At 48.4% G+C, this 19,971-nt stretch overlaps 1 protein-coding gene across 1 annotated transcript in view; it reads right to left on the reverse strand.

The window, feature by feature from the left end:
* The window catches only part of GRHL2 (grainyhead like transcription factor 2), a 52,254-nt gene that overhangs the window by 19,302 nt on the left and 12,981 nt on the right, over positions 1-19,971 (reverse strand). The window contains 7 exon segments of the mRNA XM_064154009.1: positions 5,376-5,470; positions 9,800-9,911; positions 11,794-11,947; positions 13,753-13,805; positions 16,925-17,309; positions 18,767-18,780; positions 18,782-18,835. Of these exon segments, the coding sequence (XP_064010079.1) occupies positions 5,376-5,470; positions 9,800-9,911; positions 11,794-11,947; positions 13,753-13,805; positions 16,925-17,309; positions 18,767-18,780; positions 18,782-18,835 (867 nt within the window).

Consider the following 19,971-nt stretch of genomic DNA (forward strand, 5'->3'; position numbering starts at 1 on the left):
CTCTGCTCTGAGCAGTAACAGCCCTCATCTTCCCCTCCTTTGCAGCTCCTGTCCATAGCGCAGGCACTCCCACTCTCAACAAGGCAAGGGGCAGCCACGGCAAGATGAAGCCCAGCTCTGCCTCTCTTGAAACACACCCAGATTTAAGATCCTTCTTGACCTAGTGTCTTGCACAGCAGAGTTACACGGTTAGAAAGCGTCGAGTTGAGGAGCAATGACAGCAGCTGGAAGCACTGCTCTTAGCACTAGACCCTGCCTGCACTTGACTCAGCTATTTCAGTGGGCCTGACCCTGGTCATACCCAAATTCAGTCCCAGACCATTTTCCTCCTGTACAAACCGGATTTTAGCAATCCTTTGCTGTTGGGAGCACTTTTGGGTTGCCGTTATAGTGGTGGCTTTTTTTTAATGTCAGCATGTCTTACGTCAGAGCACTCTGTGACAGAGCTCCACCCATCTGGTCTCCAGCTCAGGCATGCCACTGGCAACACAAACCGAACTTAGAGACCCATTGGGTGCCTGAGAAGGTTTCAGAAGTGGCCCAAGATAACAGCTCCTCTGTTTGTTATGGAGCCTGTCTAAAACAGGCACTCTGGCAGAAGTGCTCCTGCAGAGCCTGGTTGCTACTATGTGAATTACTGACTGTTCAGTGCAGGCTGCAGCACAGCCAACCAGCACTAGACACAAACACGGCAACCTGTCTGAAGAGACAGCAAGGCTCAAAAATGCTTTTCTCCTTTTATCCTTTCACCCAGCCACAGGACTGCTCCTGCAGGCTCTCAGCTTACACACTCTAAAGCACTGCAGTTCTGAAGCTTCCAACAAGCCTTCTACTGCTATTTACGTTTCTGGCTCCGTCACCTCCAAAAGGCAGGGAAGAGTGCATTAGAGCACAAAATCAGCAAACTAAAGCAGCTCTGCGGAAGAATGGCAGAGCACAGATTGCACTGGCTGATGAGTCTTTCAAAGGCCGGCTTTGAAACGATTCCTCCCTCCAGACTAACAACAGGGTTTAAATAACTTGTCTCAAATGACTAATCTCAATCCCATCATTCCTCACACACACTCAAAGCCTGGGTTACAGTTTCTCCTGCCAGCCCTTTACCTTATAAAGCCACACAAAGGCAAGGCTTTTGTTTTATTTCAACACCAACGTCTCCAGCAAATGTTTACTCTCCTCTCTTGAAGCTTCCTCAGCCCACACCACGCCCAGGCAGCTACACAGGAATGCCATTTGCCTTCGGTCCCGTTTGTAAGCACTGAAATTTCAGCGCTGTAAGGCGCCACAGGTTAACTCTTACAGCGCACAGGGGGGAGCGTGCATGCAGAGAGAGAATACAGGTGTGTGTTCTTGCACACAGACACGCTTTGATAAAGCAGCTGCAAGCCTAATACTACATCATTTGGTACTAATTCCCCAGATTAAATAGCTCTTCCTCCAATTTTTATGTTTTGAAAGTAGATTTTAAAAGTTCATTCCCATCTAATTAAATTAAATTTGGTGTAATTTAGGAAAGAAATTAAGAACAAAATAATTCTTACACTATCCAAAAGCTGCCCTGAGTAGCAATGTGAAAGACACGTGGACTGTCACCACACACCATTGAGAGAGACTCTGCTGCTCCATCAGCTCGACTTCACCACTGTGCCCACTTGAATCACAGCTTGCTTCAGTCCACAGTACCCAAGAACCTCATCCTGCACCTTCACTGAAAACAGTTCATTACTGTATGGGCTATGCCAAAACTCATTAGATAGCTGGAAAGGCTCCCAGAGGCTTCAGCAGGCCTTGGCTCAGACCCACATCTCCAGTTAAATATAGCAGGAGAAGGCTGCACACAAGTGCACACAGCAGCTGCACAGCACACAGCTCCTGTGCACACCAACACACATGTGCCAGCACCTGCCTGAGCCACCTGGCTGCCAAGACCTCTCCTTATTGCCTGTCCAAAATGCCGTGCTTAGCAGAGACCAGGTTGTCCTTGGGATCACTGAAAAGCAGTTTTGTCTGCCCTTAGGTGACATCTTTAGCAAGTGTTCTCTGAAGTCACACTTCTGAATCTGAGATTAAAAAGTGTTACCCATAGAAATAAACAATTCGTGTCCTTTTCCCTAAGTACCATTGTTGTAGCAGTATTAACCAAGGCACATCCCAAAGAGCTGGCATGCTTTATGGCAAAGATGTTCTCCTCAGAGTGGAGGAGCTCTGGTTCTCAATTACCTCACTGCTGATGGAAGTTAGTTTTCAAGGAAGACTGCAAGCTGGCAGATGTGTGATTATCAAACACAAAGCTGAGCTCTCTGTTTCAAAGCCTCCAGCAGAACTTTCTCAACCACCTAGATGCTGCAGCAAAATCTTCTGCAGGGCAACAGCAAGGCACCCAACTGCCTTCTAGCAGACCATAAAGACATGCGAGAGATGGTCACAAAGTCAGACACTCCTGGTAATTGCTTGTTTCCTCATCTTTAAGGAACCCCTTTAAAAATATCAAAACACAGCATTCAGGTTCAACCAAGAGAGCCAACAAATCACCTTGCCCATAAATATTGCCCATTTGTACACAGAAGTAAACAAAACTGCACAGAAGTGTCCTTACTGCCTGCCTCTGCTTCCTTACTGTACCTTACTTTTGTCTCAAGGAAGTGTCAGAGTTTGACGTGGCTGTAGATTCTTACCCTCACTTCCCTGCTCTCAACCACGAGCCCCACAGTGACATCTAGACAACAGCCCCAGCAGAGAAAGATGCTGCTCTAGAAAAAGGGAGGTATGTGCCAGGCCCAGCTTCCATTTGCCAGCAGAGGACTGCTGTTGTTGGTCAGATAGAGCAGATGTTATCAGAGTGCTTCTTCTGACTTTGCTGCTGTTCCCTTCATCCACAGAATTCTACAGCTCAACTGTGCTGGCCATGATCCCTCTTCCCCTGCTTTGTTCTGCCAAGTAGCAGTCAGAGGATGAGGGATCAGACACAAAGAGCCGAAGCCAATACCCTAGTTCCCCTCACTTACACAGGTAACAGAGGCCTCTGCCTGCACCCTCTGAATGTCTGTTTCTTCCACATAACTGAAACACTACCTCAGAAAGCCTGAGCAGGCTCACTGGTAGAGGCAGATCTGGATGTCATACCCTCACCCTGAAGGGCTTCCAGGATCAGGGTAGTACTCTGCTTGCTTCTGGCTTTAAATTAACTACCCTCCAAGTAGAGTAGGAAAGAAGAAATGTCATGCTTCAGCTAAGCCTTCCTAGATGCCATCTGCCAGAAGAGACAGGGCTATCTGCTTGGGTGATTCTTGGCCAGGTGATTTCTGCTGTTTCTGCCTGGTTTCTCAGAATCAGTCCCCTGCGCCATTCCAATGCCAATTTGTTTTCTTGGTTTCTTTCCCAGCCAGCAGAGCCCTTCAGTACACCACATCTCAGAGGGTCTGGAAAGAACTGCCCTGTGCCCCTTCTGTCTGTCTTGGAAGAGAAAGGGCTTTGTGCCTCTGAGGTTATGTTTTCATCTTGAAATTGTGGTGAAAAGGGAAAACGGTGTGCAGCCACTCACTGTTGTTGGAGCCAGCTGAAAGATCTTTCAAAATGCTCAACAGAGTCTGTAATTAAGCCTTCAAACTCTTCATCTCTCTCAGATAAGGTAATTGCTGGATTAAAAACAGCCCTTGGTGACATGCCTGAGAGTCACCAGCTTCCAAATACGGAGGGGCATCCTGTGGGATTCCCCAGTACAACTGATTCCTGTACTGAACTTGCAGCAGTGGCTCACATGTGGGTGCCTGCACATGTGTGTGGGGAGGGAAACACTGCAGTTCAGGGCAAAGCTCTCAGGTACCACCGGTTTATGCTTGATAGCCTAGGACCAAAGCATGTTATGAACCCTCCTGCTTTCATCCATGCATCTGCAGTTCAAGCTCCTAGAAGACCAGGGGTTGATAACTAAATGTGTATGGGCCAGTCTGCATTTGAATGGCTGCCTCCTGCAGCAATGCAAGTGGCTTTCACAAGCTCCACTCTGACACAGCTTTCAATCCAGCAACACCAGAGCCATTGTTTTAAAAGCTTACTGGGTTCTGTTTCCTGCAATCACTGTCAGAGCTCCGTTCTTAAATGTTCTGGCACCCAAGGCAAGAGACTGCAAGAGAACAGCTGAGGGTAGCACCTGGTATTAGTGGTTGTGGCTTTCTTGCTCCTTGGTCAGCGTGGTGTCTGGCTAAGCCTAGCTTTCAGCTGCACGGGTTAGAGGACTGCCAACTGCCAGCAGAGACAGCAGTTGCTGTTGAGACAAGACTGCTATGCTCCAGCCCTGGCACAACTTCTGTAAAGGTCTTGACATGCACGCAAGGGTCACCTGTCATGACTGCAGAAGCCACCACAGTGCTGTATTCTGAAATGCAGTCACCTAAGGGGAGTGTCTGAGGTGGTGAGTATGGAATCACTGCCTGAGTAAAGAGCACCATTAGCAGCCGGGCCAAGTACAACTCTGTCCACCAAGGCCAGGTGCTTTGCAGAACTATAGCCTTTAAACGTGCAGAGCTGAAGCTCCTGGTACTGCAAAGCCCAGCACCTGCAGGCAGCAGGTTGCTCACTCCTCCATGCAGTCGCTCTCCTTTTGTTAGCAACGCAGGGGCTCGTGTCTGCATTTGAAAGACCCTGGGCACTGCTTGAGCACTGGACGTTCTGTATTCCACACCAATACAGTATCAGGAGCTTATTAACTAAGCACTGTTTGCTATTTAGCATTGCTACATCCCTGGGAGCCCCACATTGCCCCCTCTCATTGTACACAGCCTGTTTCCCTTCCTCTTTCCAGAGGCCAACTCCTTATAATTAGCATCAGCTTTCCATTTCTCCTACAGTTGTCCAATGCAGCTGAAATGCTCTGCCACCCTTTGCCACTCTGAGAAACTCGTGCTTTGCTTTCCTGGCCTGTAAATTCACTGCAGCAGGCACAGGCCCGAGTGCAGACCCCCATGTCTGAGGGCACTTGACCGCTGCACATGGAAGTGGAGGCCAAAGGGAAAGGGGAGGGGAACATTCACCTTGTGTCCTACACTGATGCTGCAAAAAGGAAAGAAGGAATCTCTACTGTTTCTGAGACTGGGTGGGTTTTAAATCACTGAGAGGCCACAGGTAGGAAACTCCAAGGTGAGAGTCCTGCAGGCTTCTTTCAGCACATCTCTATCTGCCAGTGACAGGGGTGTGAAAGCAGCATCACCCTGACAGCCCTTACACCAGGTGGCCAGAACCCCTGGGCTCAGTGGGAGACCACAGCTGGCCTGGCTTTGCAGAACTCATCTCCACTAGCCTTTATCATTATTTGTTCCAAAGGAGACAAGTGGGAAAGTGGCACTCAGAAGGATGCCATCTGCATGGCTTTTCCTCACCTTTGCCTCCTCATTGACATCCCAAGTGAAGGACACGGCATTAAAAGCGATTTCTTCAATGTTCCCGATGGTATTGAAACTCTCCTTGTAATCAGCTGCAAGACAGCAAACAAACAGGAGACTAGTGAGAAAGGTTTGAACTCTCTCCCAGTGCATCTTTGTTTTCTCAACTGGGTTGCCTAACCCACCAGAACTACCTCTTGTGTTATCTGCTTCATTATTAATAATCTGGTTATACTATAGCTTGAGTCTAGTGCAGGGTCAAACACCAGCTGACACACACTCCCGCTCGTTCTGCAGTGGCAGGTCTGTGTGACTGTCATGAGAAGAAGTGGCCAAGGAATGGCCAAGACTGGAAAATTAACCAGAAGTTATGGAAACATTCAGAGACTGGGAGGTATAGGCTGGATGTTAGGAAGAAGTTCTTCACAGAGAGAGTCATTTGCCATTGGAGTGGGCTGCCAAGGGAGGTGCAGTCACCATCCCTGGAGGTGTTCAAGAAAAGACTGGATGAGGCACTTGGTGCCATGGTCTAGTTGACTGGATAGGGCTGGGTGCTAGGTTGGACTGGATGATCTTGGAGGTCTCTTCCAACCTGGTTGATTCTATGATATATATAAATGGCATCATGGTGGCTCTCACAGAAACTTCCTAAAAGGCTAACAGCTATCAGCTGTTTCAGCTTCCCCAGGAACTAAAGCACTGGATGCTGGGTCTCTATATAGTAAACAAACAAATACATTTAAGCACACAAAAACAACAACTGTCCTCCCAACAAACAAACAAACAACACCCACAGACAAGCCAAAAGCCAAAGAACCCAAACCCACAAAGCCCCTTCTCCAAAGTATGCATGACACTAAAACAGCAAACAAACCCTAAACCAGTATGGCTGTAAAACCAGCCAACCAGCCAACTTCCAGCTCTTCTCTTTCCCTTGCCAGCCAGCTTAACATCCTTTCTTCTTTGTGATGACAGACGAAGAGAAAGCCCTGGTCTGTAAGGAGGAAACAGCCTTTGATTGAAGGAACTTCCAGATGGTTCAGGCAATGCATCAACTCTGGGACATCCACCTTGCCCTAGAATCACTTCACTGTCAGAGGGCAGAGGTCACACTATACAGTGATCACGATCTAGCATTTGCCTAGATCTGTGCTTCAGACACGTCTCCTGCAGGGCTGTCAGAACACCACGTCCCACCGGCCCTTCCCTTCCCCAACACTGGCCTCGGCTTCCTGGAGTGGCATATGCAGGTCTCACAGACTGTAAGCAGAAGTGATCCTCTTGCTGTCAAGCTACAGACAATGGCAGAGGGCTCCTCCGCATCCAGGGATGTTTGGCAGCTGATTGTGTGGCTGCAGCTTTCCCCCTCTGCTGCCATGAGCTACCACAAATAGAGAACTGGGCTTCTTCAGCATGCAGAGCCCCCAGCTTTGCAGGAGAGATTTCCTCCTAAGTGCACACTAGGCAAAGGCAGGTCTCAGCACTGGACATGACTCGTCTGCACGCACAGTGCAGCGCTGCTGCGGCTTTTGCACAGTGCACATCATGGCAACCATAACACAGAAACTCACAGGCGAGACTCTGGAGCACAAACAGTCCAATCTGAACTTTCCACACCCAGCTTACAGTCATGACTGAACCTACTGCAGCAGCAGTCAGATGGTGGTACTGATTATGAATAACCTCTGCTTGCTGCAGCCCAGCATCCTGTTCTGTGTATCACAGGGTTTGGAAGAAAAAAGCCACTGCTCCATCGCACAGCGCCAGAAGAGCAGGACACAAAGCCTTATCCTCACTCCTGCTGCAAGCAGCCAAAAGAGTCTGATAGAGCTGAAATTCTGGATGACACTTTTTCTTCTTGCTTAACATGTGTGAAGTCCTCGGGTTTATTCCTCAAGCACCAAGGTCTTGCCGATCCTGCTAATATTGATGCACCTTCAGCCCCAGTAGTGCATCTGGGCCATTCAAGCATCCTTCTTCCCAGAAGGTGCCCTGCCAGTGCACAGAACAAATTAAAGCAGTGACCCTTGCACATGGGGAATGTGGAACAAGTTACTCTGTTTCCTCTCATCTCCAGAATGCAGCAGGAGGAGGCCATCATGCACAGACCCACTGACTTGTGCCACCAAGGAATGTTGAAAAAGCAGAATGGTCACCCTGAGGGCTGAGGACCCCAGAACTAGGCTAGCCTGAATTCATTTGATTCTCTGCCCGCTAAAGACCAGTTTGTGCTCCAGATTCAAAGTGCATGCAGCAACAACAAAGGACTCGCAGATGTCAGACAGGAGCTACAAACAGCTCATGACTATGTGCACCACTGAGACAGGTGACACAAAAACAGCTTCAAAGGAGCCTAGCACACAATTAACTCTTTATGTATTGTTGGCAGTCAAAGTGAAATTCAGAACAGGACAGAACAGGGGCTGCTAGAAGATTGTCAGACCACGCCTCGAAGATGGGGACAAGCCTGATTGCAGACCTCTGTTCTTCAAAGCTTCTCTCACTGTCTGCTTAAATAGCTCTCCATGGTGTGTCCTGGCAGACATCTGTCTGCTGACTGCATGGCGCCTGGACGCCAGCTCAGCATTCCTTTACAAGGGGCAGAAAGACCTGAAACCCTCAGAGCCACACTGACTTAGCTTGGAAGGGACTCCTGGAGGCTATCTGCTTCAGCTGACTGCCCTACTCGCACTCCAAAGCAGATTTGGGTGAAGCTGCTCAGTTAGGTGATCTGATGAAAACATGGCAGCTTTTGGTAAATGCAGCTTGATGCTTGCATGGACAAGTCGGCAGGAGCCCTCACAGAAATGTACTGGGTAGGAATTAAGACCGTGCTGCAGCTGTTCTCAAGAAAACACTTCTGAAGGCACTGGTGTGAGCCAAACTGTTAAGAGTCCTTCCATCTGATGGGAAGGGCTGTCACCAGGTCTCTCCACAGCAGCCCTTGCTCCTGTTTGCAGCCCAAATGAAAATACAAGGCAGAAGCCAGCACAGCCCTGCCCCAGCTGGGGCTAATGGGTACAGAAGAGACATCCACTCCAGTGCAGCTAATCACACAGGCTCACACAAAGCTCTCCTACATAAGCTGGCCTGCAGAGCTAAAGAGACTGAAAGGTGTGCAGTGACATTGGAAGGTGTGAGCACTGTGCTGGCTCCTCAGCACAACCTGCAGAGCTACAGCTGAGCACTGCAGGCTTGCAGGGACTAGCATAGAAGGCCAGGCAGACTTCACAAACAGCTGTGACATGGCAGACCTTGCCCTCTTAACCTATCATGGTAGGAGTCACTTGGTCTGGGATGGAGGTTTTACTGCTTTCACTGCCCCGAAGAACAACACAAACCAAACAGCTGGGGAAACAGTTCAACCAGAACTAGATGACAAGAGAGAGAAAGGAGATTCAGGAAGACCTGCTTTGACCAAATACTCTTGGCTGCAACTAATATCAGTCACAACAGAGGCTGTAGCATTTGAAGTCAAAAGGCCACGCAATGAGCAGGACCACTCAGAGCCTGATGCCCCTGATTGCCCCGTTCAGTCACCCCTGAAGCCTTGCAGTGCTTTCTGCAAGTAACTCGGCTTCATCCTCCCCCTCCCCCGCCCCATCTCCTTCCTGCGTTCAATAGTTTGGTTCTCTCAGGCGGCCACAAAATAAGAGAGTCTTTGGTCCTGCCCACTGTTCTGCCTGGAATCCTCCGCAGATGGCTGCATGTGTAAACTGCCCGTGGGAGGGGAGAAGTGCTTGATGTCTAGACACTCCCACAGATCTCAGCTTCGGGCTCCTTGGCAGCAGGCTCCTGTCCTGTCCCTCCTGATACAGCCTCCCAAGCAAGGGGGTAGGGCAGCTGTGGCTGAAACGGGCTTGTAAATCCCTCAAGCAGGATGAAGCGGAACAGGTCTCATAGGATGGCAGACCAGAGCTGGCTTCTCCTTCACTACGGACACCAATGAGTCCCAAAAGCTGGTGTGTAAGAGTCCTGTATGCTCCTCTGCAGTCACCACAACGATAGCATCTTCACTCTCAGACTTCCACATCAGATTAGCCCAACGGAGCTGTCAGATGGGCTGCTGCTGTCACTGGATCCAAGAGTGTGGATCAGCCTTTGAAAATCTAAAGGAAACAAACACTGCCACTGCTGAGGAGCTACAAACCTTGACTTCCTAGCAGCAGAAGGTGGAACGTTTAAACACACAAGCAAGCGGCAGCTCTTCCTTGTGTCTGCTGAGGCTGGTTCCTTTCGGATGGTGGTGTCCTGCTCCCTAAAGCCCCACAGCCCTGTCCCATCAGGGACAAGCCACTGCTAAAAGCTGTGGTCCAAGCCCTGCAGCCAGTGCCAGTATTTCCCACCACATGCCTCAAGGTTGCCCAGAGTTTTTCTTTTTTTTTTTTTTCTGAAGCAGCTGGAGATCCTCTGCCACTCACCAATGTCCAGGACTCTCTGCTTGGCTGTGTGCTGCCGAGAGTGCCAGTACTTCCAGTACTTCAGCTGCTCCTCTCTGTTCTTGTCCTCACTGAAAACAACCATCACCACGCTCTAGGAAAACCAACACAACTGGCTTTAGTTCAGGTGTCATTAACAGCTGGAAACACAAAAATTCACATTGCCCATCTGCTCACCCAGTCCCCACTCTCCCCAGTGCCCGGGTTGCAGGAGATTGCAGAGTTTCATTCCAGCCCAGCACTGCAATGTAGGTAAAACCTTAGGGCAGAGTTGCTTTAAAAGAAGGCAGGGCCTAGGGTTATGTTCTTGATAGTCCAAATCAATTTGATCTTCTTGGATTTAGGAGGTTTAAATTGCCTGAAGTAAAAAGTGATTGTTTCAAAGTTAGAGGCTTTCCAGTTCCAATTTCTATCCAAGTCCAGTCTCCAGTCCTCGTGCTAGGGTTCAGCCTCCTTGTCACCCTGGAAGCCGACATTGCATTGCAGAGGGATGTGCTCACTGGCTAAGGACAATCCTCCTGCTCTAGAAGAAGGACTCTGACTACCATGTATCTCATGACAAACTCAGCATGACTGGGTACTGGGATTTACAGTGCTCTGCAGCTCAGGCTCTGAGTTTCCTTTCTGAAACTGGTTCAAGGGAATCAGACTGAAACAGCATGCAAAACTTCACTTCTTCAAAAAGCCTGCTGGAAGCAAGAAAACAAACTCCACAAAACCAGACCCTGCTCACACCAAGTAACCAGAGTGAAAAGAAATCACTTTAAGTCTCCTCTCCTGTTCCTATTTATGCTGCAACCATCCTGAGTCACCAAGCTTGTGAAAAACACCAACACACTGTTTCGCAAGCCGAGGAGCTAGAGCGCAACTGATGCACCACCACAACCCTTCACACGCCCTCTGACCAGCTGGGTGCCATCACTACGCCCTCATGCCCAGCTGCTGTGTGGGTGCAAGACAGTGCCTCCCGTGGGTAAGTCCTGGCTCATGCCCATGCACGCTGGCTGCCCAGCTGCTGCTCACTCACAGCCGGCAGTGCAGACAGCAGCTTTTCCACCAAGGACAGAATTAATCTTCTTCTTCCATGAGCCACTCACATGGAACTTGTAGAGGCTTAGCATCTTCAAAACCTCTCACTTCTCTGCAGGATTTAGATGTAATTGACATAAATTCAACAGTCACTTGGCTGGGCCTGGCAAACAGAATGCGATCATGGAAGCTGCTTGCAGGCTCACAACCTCCTATAAACCACACAGCCTCCAAAAGAAATTATCTCATCTGCAGCCTTCTGCTGCCACATCTTCAAAAATTAGGCAGCGAAAGAAACTTATCAAGAGTGGTTTTCAGTCAGCCCAGTTTGCTCCCAACTCCTGTTTCAGCTGTACAAGTGCTAGAGCTGGCACCACAAGGGAGGAAGCAGTAAGGGACTGCTAAGCCACTTGGATCCTCACAAGTCCCTGGGATTGGAAGGATCCACCCTAGGGTGCTGAGAGAGCCCGGCAGATGAGCTGGCCAAGCCCACTCTCCATCATGATCAACAGGTCCTGGCTCACTGGAGAGGTCCCCAAAGGACTGGAAGCTGCCAGTGTGATGCCATCCATAAGAAGGGCCAGAGGGAGGAACTAGGAAATGAGAAAGCTGCCAGCCTGACCTCCATGCCAGGCAAGGTGATGGAACAGGTCATCTTGAGTGCCATCACACAGCACCTACAGGATGCCCAAGGGATCAGGCCAATCAAGCACGGGTTTTGGAAGGGCAGGTCCTGCCTGACCAACCTGATCTGCTTTTACGGTTTAGGTTCCTGCCTGGTGATGCAGGGTGGGGCTGTGGATGCTCTCCCACCTTTAAACGGGGCATAAGAGTAAGTTTGCTCTGTCTTCTCCCACACAAGAAAAACGCAATTCAAAGCCAACCAACCACAATTACATTTGTCTGCAGAGCCTCCATCCTCAGCTAGGAAAGCAACTGGACCCTACCCTGACTTTGCTGATGGGGTGCCGGAAGCATTTGTTGTCCCCCGTCTCGCTCAGGGTGATGGCGTAGAACTGGCCTTTGTTCAAGTAGGTCATGGGGCCCTCCCCTTGCTTCTGGCGCAGGGATTTGGTAGCTTCCAGAGTGTACTGAAAAGTGCTGTTGAAAAGACAGGAAGAGAAACACCAACCAAATTCACGTCACTGGCTCCTCTCACTCCCATGTGCTACCGGTGCCATGCACATGTAAGCAAGGCACCAGAAGCTCAGCAGAAAGCTGAGGGCAGACTCACACAGGTTTATGAAAACACAATTTTCTCTTTGCAAGCTAAACACATCTTGCAGCCAAGCAGAACACTGCTGTGGGCTCCAGAGCACCCTGCTGCACGTGCTGGTCCTGCAGCTTCACCGTTAGGGTGGCACACCTATTAATGTGACAGGAAGGGACTGCATGCTGCAGAACTGCTGCGTGATGCACACCAAAGCATGCCAAGTACCCTGGAGATGCCACTCCCACCAGACAAGACAGCCTAACAAGGATGTATGCTGGGAAAGGCTTGGGATAAACCAGAGTCAGACACACGGAATCTTAACAGAGCTGCCCAGGCTGCTCCTCTGCTTGCTGGCATTCCCTGTGCTTCAGCAAAGTGTCAAAACTGTCAGTCTCAGGCCTGCTGCACCTGGCCAGCTTCACACCTCTGCATGGGACCACTTGGGAAATTTCCTCTTGTTCCCAGGTGGCAGTCAAAGCATGCCCTGTAGCAGAAGATTACTACTACCCTTAAAAACCCACTGCAGTGACTCCATTGATTGGAGCACTACTCTGAATCTCACCACCAATCTGAATTAAAGTCCTGTGTAGTCATTAAGGAATCTTCTCTCAGGCTTTCATTCACTTTCACCACCTCTTTTCAGTCTGAAGTTTTCATAACACCCAGGCAATTTGCTTTTTGTTTTGATTAATGCACAGGTGGAGATGTCATTCTGACAGGCACTCGGGCCATAGCATAGAAGACTCCATGCCTGAGAACTGCTACTAATGCCAATGCCTCAGAATGTTCAGGGTAGTGTGTAGTGCCTGCTAAGTACCTGTCTCATCTGCACTGCCTATGTAAGGACTCTGCTCTGAACTCACTGCACTTCATGACTGCTTCTACATTCTCCAGGAAGCAGAGCCTCCACCTGCAGCAGCACGCACATGCCTAACCCAAGAAACATACATAGGCATGTTCCTGTTTCTGAAGGGAGAGGAATCTCTCAGGTGGACCTAAGCAGAGGCCCGAAATGGAAGAGCAGCTTACAGCTGTACTGATCCTAGTCTTCATTAGAGCGACTCTGCAGCGTCTGCTCGTTCTGCAAGCACTGCTCTGTGCCTGGCCAGGACACTTCCTGCAAACTTCGACTGATGGAACTTTTTTAAAAGCCTTTCTGAACTCTTAGGGTTTTGTAGATGACTTTTAATAGGTTCTTCTGTTATTGTAGAGGTAAGCATGAAGCACTGCAACAGCCTGCAACAAGCAGAGTAAAGAGACAGAGGGCTTCCCAGACAACCTGCCAGGAGTAACTAGAAAGAAACAGAAGAGGGGAAATAAAGATTGGAACTGCATAAAGTTGGTGGAGCCAGTTCAGCATCCTGCCACCCTGAGAGGTGGGGAAGATTTCCCAGGACCTGGCTGTCCAAGCTGTGCCCCATTATCTGAGGGACCTCTCAGCAGTTTTAATCTCTCCTGTCTCTGAGGGGTCTCAGGGGAGTTACTAATTTAAAACAATGCTGAGGGAAGTCAGCAGATGAAGACACAATCTGCTCAGATAGGAAAGCCAACATCTGCAGGAGAGGAGAGAGTGAGGCTGGGCAGCATCAAGGGAGTCCTGCAGGTGCCCCAGGGTGATGAAAGGGAGGGCATGAAGCACAGGCAGGCAGCCTCCCCTCAATGCATTCACCACATTCCCAAGCTGAGGCCATACCTTGTTTGTTCGTAGATGTATTCCTCAGCCCCCACCGACACGCTTCGGTACTTCTGCAAAACAAAGGCAGCAGTGAAACAGCTGATGCCACCAGACTGCAAGGGCCAACCAAAGCACTGCCACACCTAGCTACGGACCCCTCAGAGGGAACCATCCACCACTTAAAACCCCTAAAAACTGGACAGGACCCCTGCATGGTCTTTACACCAGAACTGACAGTGGGAGTTCATCTGCGTCAAGCTTTTGGAGGTTTCTCATCACCTAAGTGCCACAGGAACGTAGCATTTCCTGCCTAGGCATGAATGCATTCTAGAACAAACCTGTCTCAAGGATAAGATGTTCAGCTGCAATCTGAAACCATGAAATGCTGACATCATTTAGGTTGCTGCACTGTCTGCTTTGAATGGCAGTGGTGACACAGCCCTAACAAAGTCTTTTAGCCTAAAACTGTGCCAAATGTGCCCTGCCCCAGATGAAAGGAGACTTGCAGTCAGTCTTTAAAACAGGCAAACACATCTATCAAAACCAAACGTTCATCAAGAGGTGGAATTCTGACAAAAAGAATTGGTTTTGCACAGATTAAGCACTGATTTGTACCCTGTCTTCAAGGAGCCCCTTGATATTCTACTCTTTGCACCTTGCTGCTTTTTCCTGGCTTGCCTTTTGCCTTAACTGCGCTCTCGCTGCTGTCTCTCCGATTCCCTGCTGAATCATTACATTTCATCTCCAGGACTTCTTTCATGGGTCACCACCTACCAATTCAAACTTGGTTCACTTCCAGAAGTGTAAAGCCAAGCAACTCTGAAAAGAGTTTTAGTTTTACCCTGTCTCAGGAATTAGGCACCCCAGGGAGTATTTCCCAAGGATCAAAAGTCATGGTTCCACAAGCAGTTGCCCAGACAAGTTAAATACTCCAAGAAATGTAACATCCCAGAGGGACTACAATAAAAATGGTCCCATGGTAAGATGCTTGTCACAGGCTAGAGGCTGACATTGTCAAAACCATTCCACTTGCCTACCCTTGAAAATCCTGTCTGGGCTATAAGCACCAGTGAATTACAGATAAATAAGGGTATGAAAGAGATAACCAAGTCCCATTTGACTGCAAAATGGTATCCAAGTAACACAGCAAGCCATTGACTGAAGAGCCCACTTACCAGAGGGACCCCTCTGAACACTCAGCACCCCCTCAGGATCACAGAACTGTCACCCATTTCTAAATTCATAATGTGCTTAAAGCCTGAGTGGGTATCAGAGCACATCTACTGCAGCAAGCTCAGTCACCAAGGGAACAAGAACACAATAAGAGCAGCTGGAGTCCTACTTTGAACACCAACTTAGCCCGAAGATCTCTTTTGGCATGTTCTGACATCTTCCTACTCTCCCCACACTTGCTTCATACATCTATCCCTACACAAACGCACATGTCTGGAGCAGCAGTCAGAGCACACCCTGGGATTTGGGTAGCTGAAGGAAAATCATAGAATGGTTTGAGTTGGGAGGGACCCCCAAAGGTCATCCATTCCATTACCCTTGCAGGGAGCAGGGGTAGTTTAAGTGTTGAGTTAGGGTGTGAAAGCTCCTCCTCCTATTCCACATCCACCTGAGCATTTGAGGCTGGAAAGCCACTAACAGTGGCACACACTTCAGCTAACAGCTGCAGATGGAGACTCACAGCCAGCTGTAGTGTTAAGAGATGAGGTGAAGACTGAGATGAGTGCACCTGGCAGACCATTCCACTCATTTTGGCAGCCAGATCTGAACTGCCTCTTTCTCCACAGACTGGAGAGTGTCTAGCTGATGAGCAGCATACCCTGCTGTTAGCCAACCCCTTTGAAAAATGTGCAGCGAAATAGCACCACTCCAACAACTGCTGCAACGTGGAGCTGGGGGTATGGACATCAATTCCCCTCTTGACCTCGAAGCTCAAGAGCTTTGCACTCTGCAGAACACTGCACAGCACAGCCTTTTGGGCAGCTCTCAGCAGCACCCCAGCACAAAGCAAGGACAGGGTATTCCTCAGCTACAGCACCGAGGGATAGCCACAGGGCCTGGGCTTGCATAAAGAGTCGTTTACCAGCAACCATACACAGCAGCTGAAATGAAGTCATTTGATAATGCACAGCAGTGTTCCTAATCCATGGGCTGATCTTACTGACTTTGCAGAGGCAAGCAAGATTTCTTCATTAATTATTCATGCAGTTAGCCTAACTGTGTTCTGTAACTGAAAATGGATTTCACCTTCAGCTATCCCAATCTATGATGTTTGTGTGGAGACCATCTCCTTTTCTACAATGCACATACACAAGCACAGAGGGAATGTCTCACACACCCAGAGTACCTCAGTTTCAATGCATCTTACCTTGTGCTTTGGTTACAGACACAATTTCACAGAAAAGAAAAATCTGAGGAGACTTTCACCACCTAATCTTGCCAATTTTCTGCAGTTATTTTTAGTTTCAATTTTTACCTTTCTACATTTCTGGCTTATTTGCAGTACTCTGCAGGAGGCAAGAGCAGCCAAAGGGTGCTCAGCAGATCAAAGCTGACTTGGCCTCAGCAGAACCCCAAGACAGCTAAAGGTAACTCTGTCTCTCTTCTCCTCATTCCCCTACAGATACATACGCTCGGGTCCCTCCCTCCCTGTTAACTTCTCCATTACCCTTTAGTCACCTAATTTACTACTGTTTGCCACCTGTTCATGTTGCAGAGTAGATCTTAGTGCAATAGGCAGCTTCTGAATAAGTTACTTTGGTTTATCTAGCTCACTTTGACTTTCAGAACAGGAAGAATTCCCCAGTCACCACGTGGCTGCTACTTCTTACTGTCAAGAACAGGTCTGAAGGCAGAGCTTGCTAATAGAAAACAAATCTTCTTTCAGAATGGCAGCCACACTTTACTTGACACAACAAAAGATCAGGATCTGTTATTCCTAGAGATGCCAATAAAACAAACTTTAAACCTATCTTCTGGAAGGCCTCATGCTGCTCCTCTACAGCCAGCGCACAGCCTGACAGGAACACAGCAAGCAGCAGAGATTAAATTGTTGAAACAAGCATCAGTCTTCTTCTAATGGCTCCTGACTGCTCAACTCTTGTTTAGAAGCTTGACCTCCAACTGTTTACAGCTTGTTACTGAGTTTCTGCAGGTTAGTTTGAGGTGGAACACTTACTTCTGCTCCTCCATCTTTGAAGGTGTCACTGTAGGTGCTGTCTGGAGTGCTGCGCTGGTCATCCTTCAGGTAGTTTGTGTGAGGAGCAATGCTGGACACCTCATATGGCTCAAAAATAACCCCTCGGTGCTCCTCACTCTCCCCTCTGCCATAGTGTGCTTGTGGGGCCATAAACACAGGGGTGAACTCCTCTGCTTTAACCACAGTCACTGCAGTCCCCGTGATGGGTGTTGAGCTTCCAGACACATTTGTGTTGTATTCTCTTTTGGAGGACTCCAAAGGGTCTTGGTTCAAGGAGAGGTTAACTGGCACTGTCTTCAGGACTTGCACGCGGTTCTCTCCCCCACTCAAATTGCTCTGAGCTTCCGTGGTATTAAGGCAATTTCTGTGAGACAAAACCAAAAAAAGGTTATGAACTGTCCTAACAGAGCAAACCTCCTCCTTAGATAGCTCAGTGTTCTCAGATGGCAGGGAACGTTAAGCCACTGCCCTAAGAAGCAGCAGGTTAGCAAACACTGGGCAAACAGAAGTGAGGCAAGCAGAAAGGGCCAGAGCTCTTCTACAGCTAGAGACAGAGAAGTCATTTGATTTGACCTGTAGTCAGTATGAGTTGTTATAATAAATTCTGGGTATCAGGGGTTGCTTTTGCCTTGGCTTGTAATTTGGATGCAAAATCAATCCACCAGTGCCCTTAGGCACAAAACAAGCAGAAAGCATAAGGCAGGTATGGATTACTCACAGCACATCATCTGCTTGTGGGGCAGGCAGAAAGGCAGCTGCAGCATTCCTACACTGCTCGCTCTTCAGGCTGCTGACAGGACAGCACTGTTCGTATAACTCTGGTACCAATGCTCTTCTGAAGGAGCAAGCCGAGGAACCCCACTGCACCAGGGCAGGTCAGCAACCCCAGCGGCTGCAGAGTAACCTCCAGCAGCATCCCCACGTCTGCCTGCAGTTGCTGCTGCAGGCAGCGTGACTGCTGACAGCTGCACTGACATAAAGCTATTGGATGACATGTCTCTATTCCCTCACAAAGCCTTCAGCTGGCCACTTCTGTCAGTCACACTCAACTTAGGGATTTCTCCAGCCACTGGTGGAAGAACTGTCCCTCAAAAAGTTCTGTTTTGTGTTCTGAAGCAGAGAATTTGTCCTGCTGCCTGATTTAACTTCTACCCTGTGCAGAGAGTGGAGGCCACTGTTGTCTCCACTGGTTCAGAACCAGCCACATTGGAATAAACCTTGTGCAGCTTCTCTCCACTTCAGTTTTAGAAGCTACTTTCCCACAGATAAATACTTTGCCTTTCCCACCTAAATACACTCCCTCTCCTGTCCACAAGTCTTCATAAAGACCACAAACAGTCTCCTCAGAATCTTCAAGTCACTTTCAGCCTCAGAGGAAAGCTGAAATCTGAGAGGAGTGAGAAAAAACTTTTGAGCAAATTATTTTAAGAGTTACTCCATTTGCTTCTAGTGAGCCCCCGAATTATGTTAAATAAAACAGTCTAAAGTTACTGAGGCCAAACCACTCATTTTTTGCTCTAGAAGCAAAAAAAAATGGCAAGAAGGCACTATCAGCTGCCAATATAATCTGATTTTACTCAGCAGCAGCAAAACAACAAAACCCACCACAACCCAATGCCACCAGTTGATGCTGATCTGTGGCCTGCATGGTTAACAGCACTGTTCATGTTTCTAATAAAGTGAAAAGCAGGGAACTTTGCTTTCCAAAATGGTCTTCATGCCCTTATCTTTTGGAAAAAAATCACAAACCCCCAGAATATCACAGCTCCTCCAGCTCACAACTGATCAACACTGTTTGTATGATTTTGAATAATACTGTACCTTTTATCTTGGTCCTTCTTGATTATCATTCACTTTGTTAACAGACAACAGCCTTTTATCTCTGGGCACCTGAGAACAACACCAGGCATGGGGTCAGGCAAATGCAACTGTTAGGAATTTGCAGCTTCAGAGTGCTCTACTGCAACAACTAGAAGAACATCACCATGTCAGAGCTGTCTAGTTCACACATGCCAGAAGCCCTTTTTCTGCAGGAGACTGAACAGAAAGTTTTGTTTTCTAGCTTTTGGGCACAACAGTCTGGAGACAGAACTCTTCTCCATCCTTGGAATACTAAGCCAAGCTATCTCTCTCACAAACGTATACACGTGTCACTACAGAAGATGTGGAGGGTGTGATGGTTCGGTGCTGCTGCATGGAGATCCTTTTAGCTTTGAGGAGAAGGTGTCAACTAAGTCACAAGCACCAGCTAAACCCTGCTACAGAGCTGTCTGCATGGTGCAGACAAGCACCACAGGGAAGTTTGTGAATCCTGCCCTTTTCCTAGCATGGGGACAGGTGAGGGCATGTCAGTATGTCATCAGAGCGCAGACTTCTACTTTGCTGAGGGCATCTACAGTCATAAGAAGTAAAGATTCAGTCAGATCTGACCCCTCCACAGACTCAGAATTGACACCAAGTGACAAAAGATTTGTCTTCCCACACACCTGTTTCCTGACACCAGCATAGCCATGAAATTACCAAGGGCAAAGTTGCTGCCATGACCTGGATTTTGCTAGTGTTTGTTGCTGAACAAGCAATCTGGGAGCTAAAACTCTGAATCTACCTTTTCCAAAAGCAGGCAGAGCCACCCCAAAACAGCACTTAGCTCAGGCTTAAAGCACAAGAATAGATCTAAGGATGTGCTGCAGCTGTGCCTTTCATCTTTAAAGATTTTAAAGAAATACCAGAAGACCATCCGAATTTAGAGGAGAAGCAACACTACAGTGCACTGCAGGGCTCAAGATTAACATCAGCTGCATCTGCAAGACAGCAAAGTCAGACACTGCTAGCCAGAGCCTTGCCCTCTCCTACAGAAAATCCTCTCTCCCTACCAAGTATACTGCTGATCACAAAATTCATTCCACATACTGCGGAAGGGGGTTCCGTGCCACAGCTTTCACACGCCAGTTCCTCTGTTAAGATCACATATTTATCCCTATCTATGTTTAGATAAATACAAGAAAAATTAAATGGGGACACACACA

This window comes from Pogoniulus pusillus, chromosome 14 (assembly GCF_015220805.1).
Source record: "Pogoniulus pusillus isolate bPogPus1 chromosome 14, bPogPus1.pri, whole genome shotgun sequence".
NCBI classification, from domain to species: domain Eukaryota; kingdom Metazoa; phylum Chordata; class Aves; order Piciformes; family Lybiidae; genus Pogoniulus; species Pogoniulus pusillus.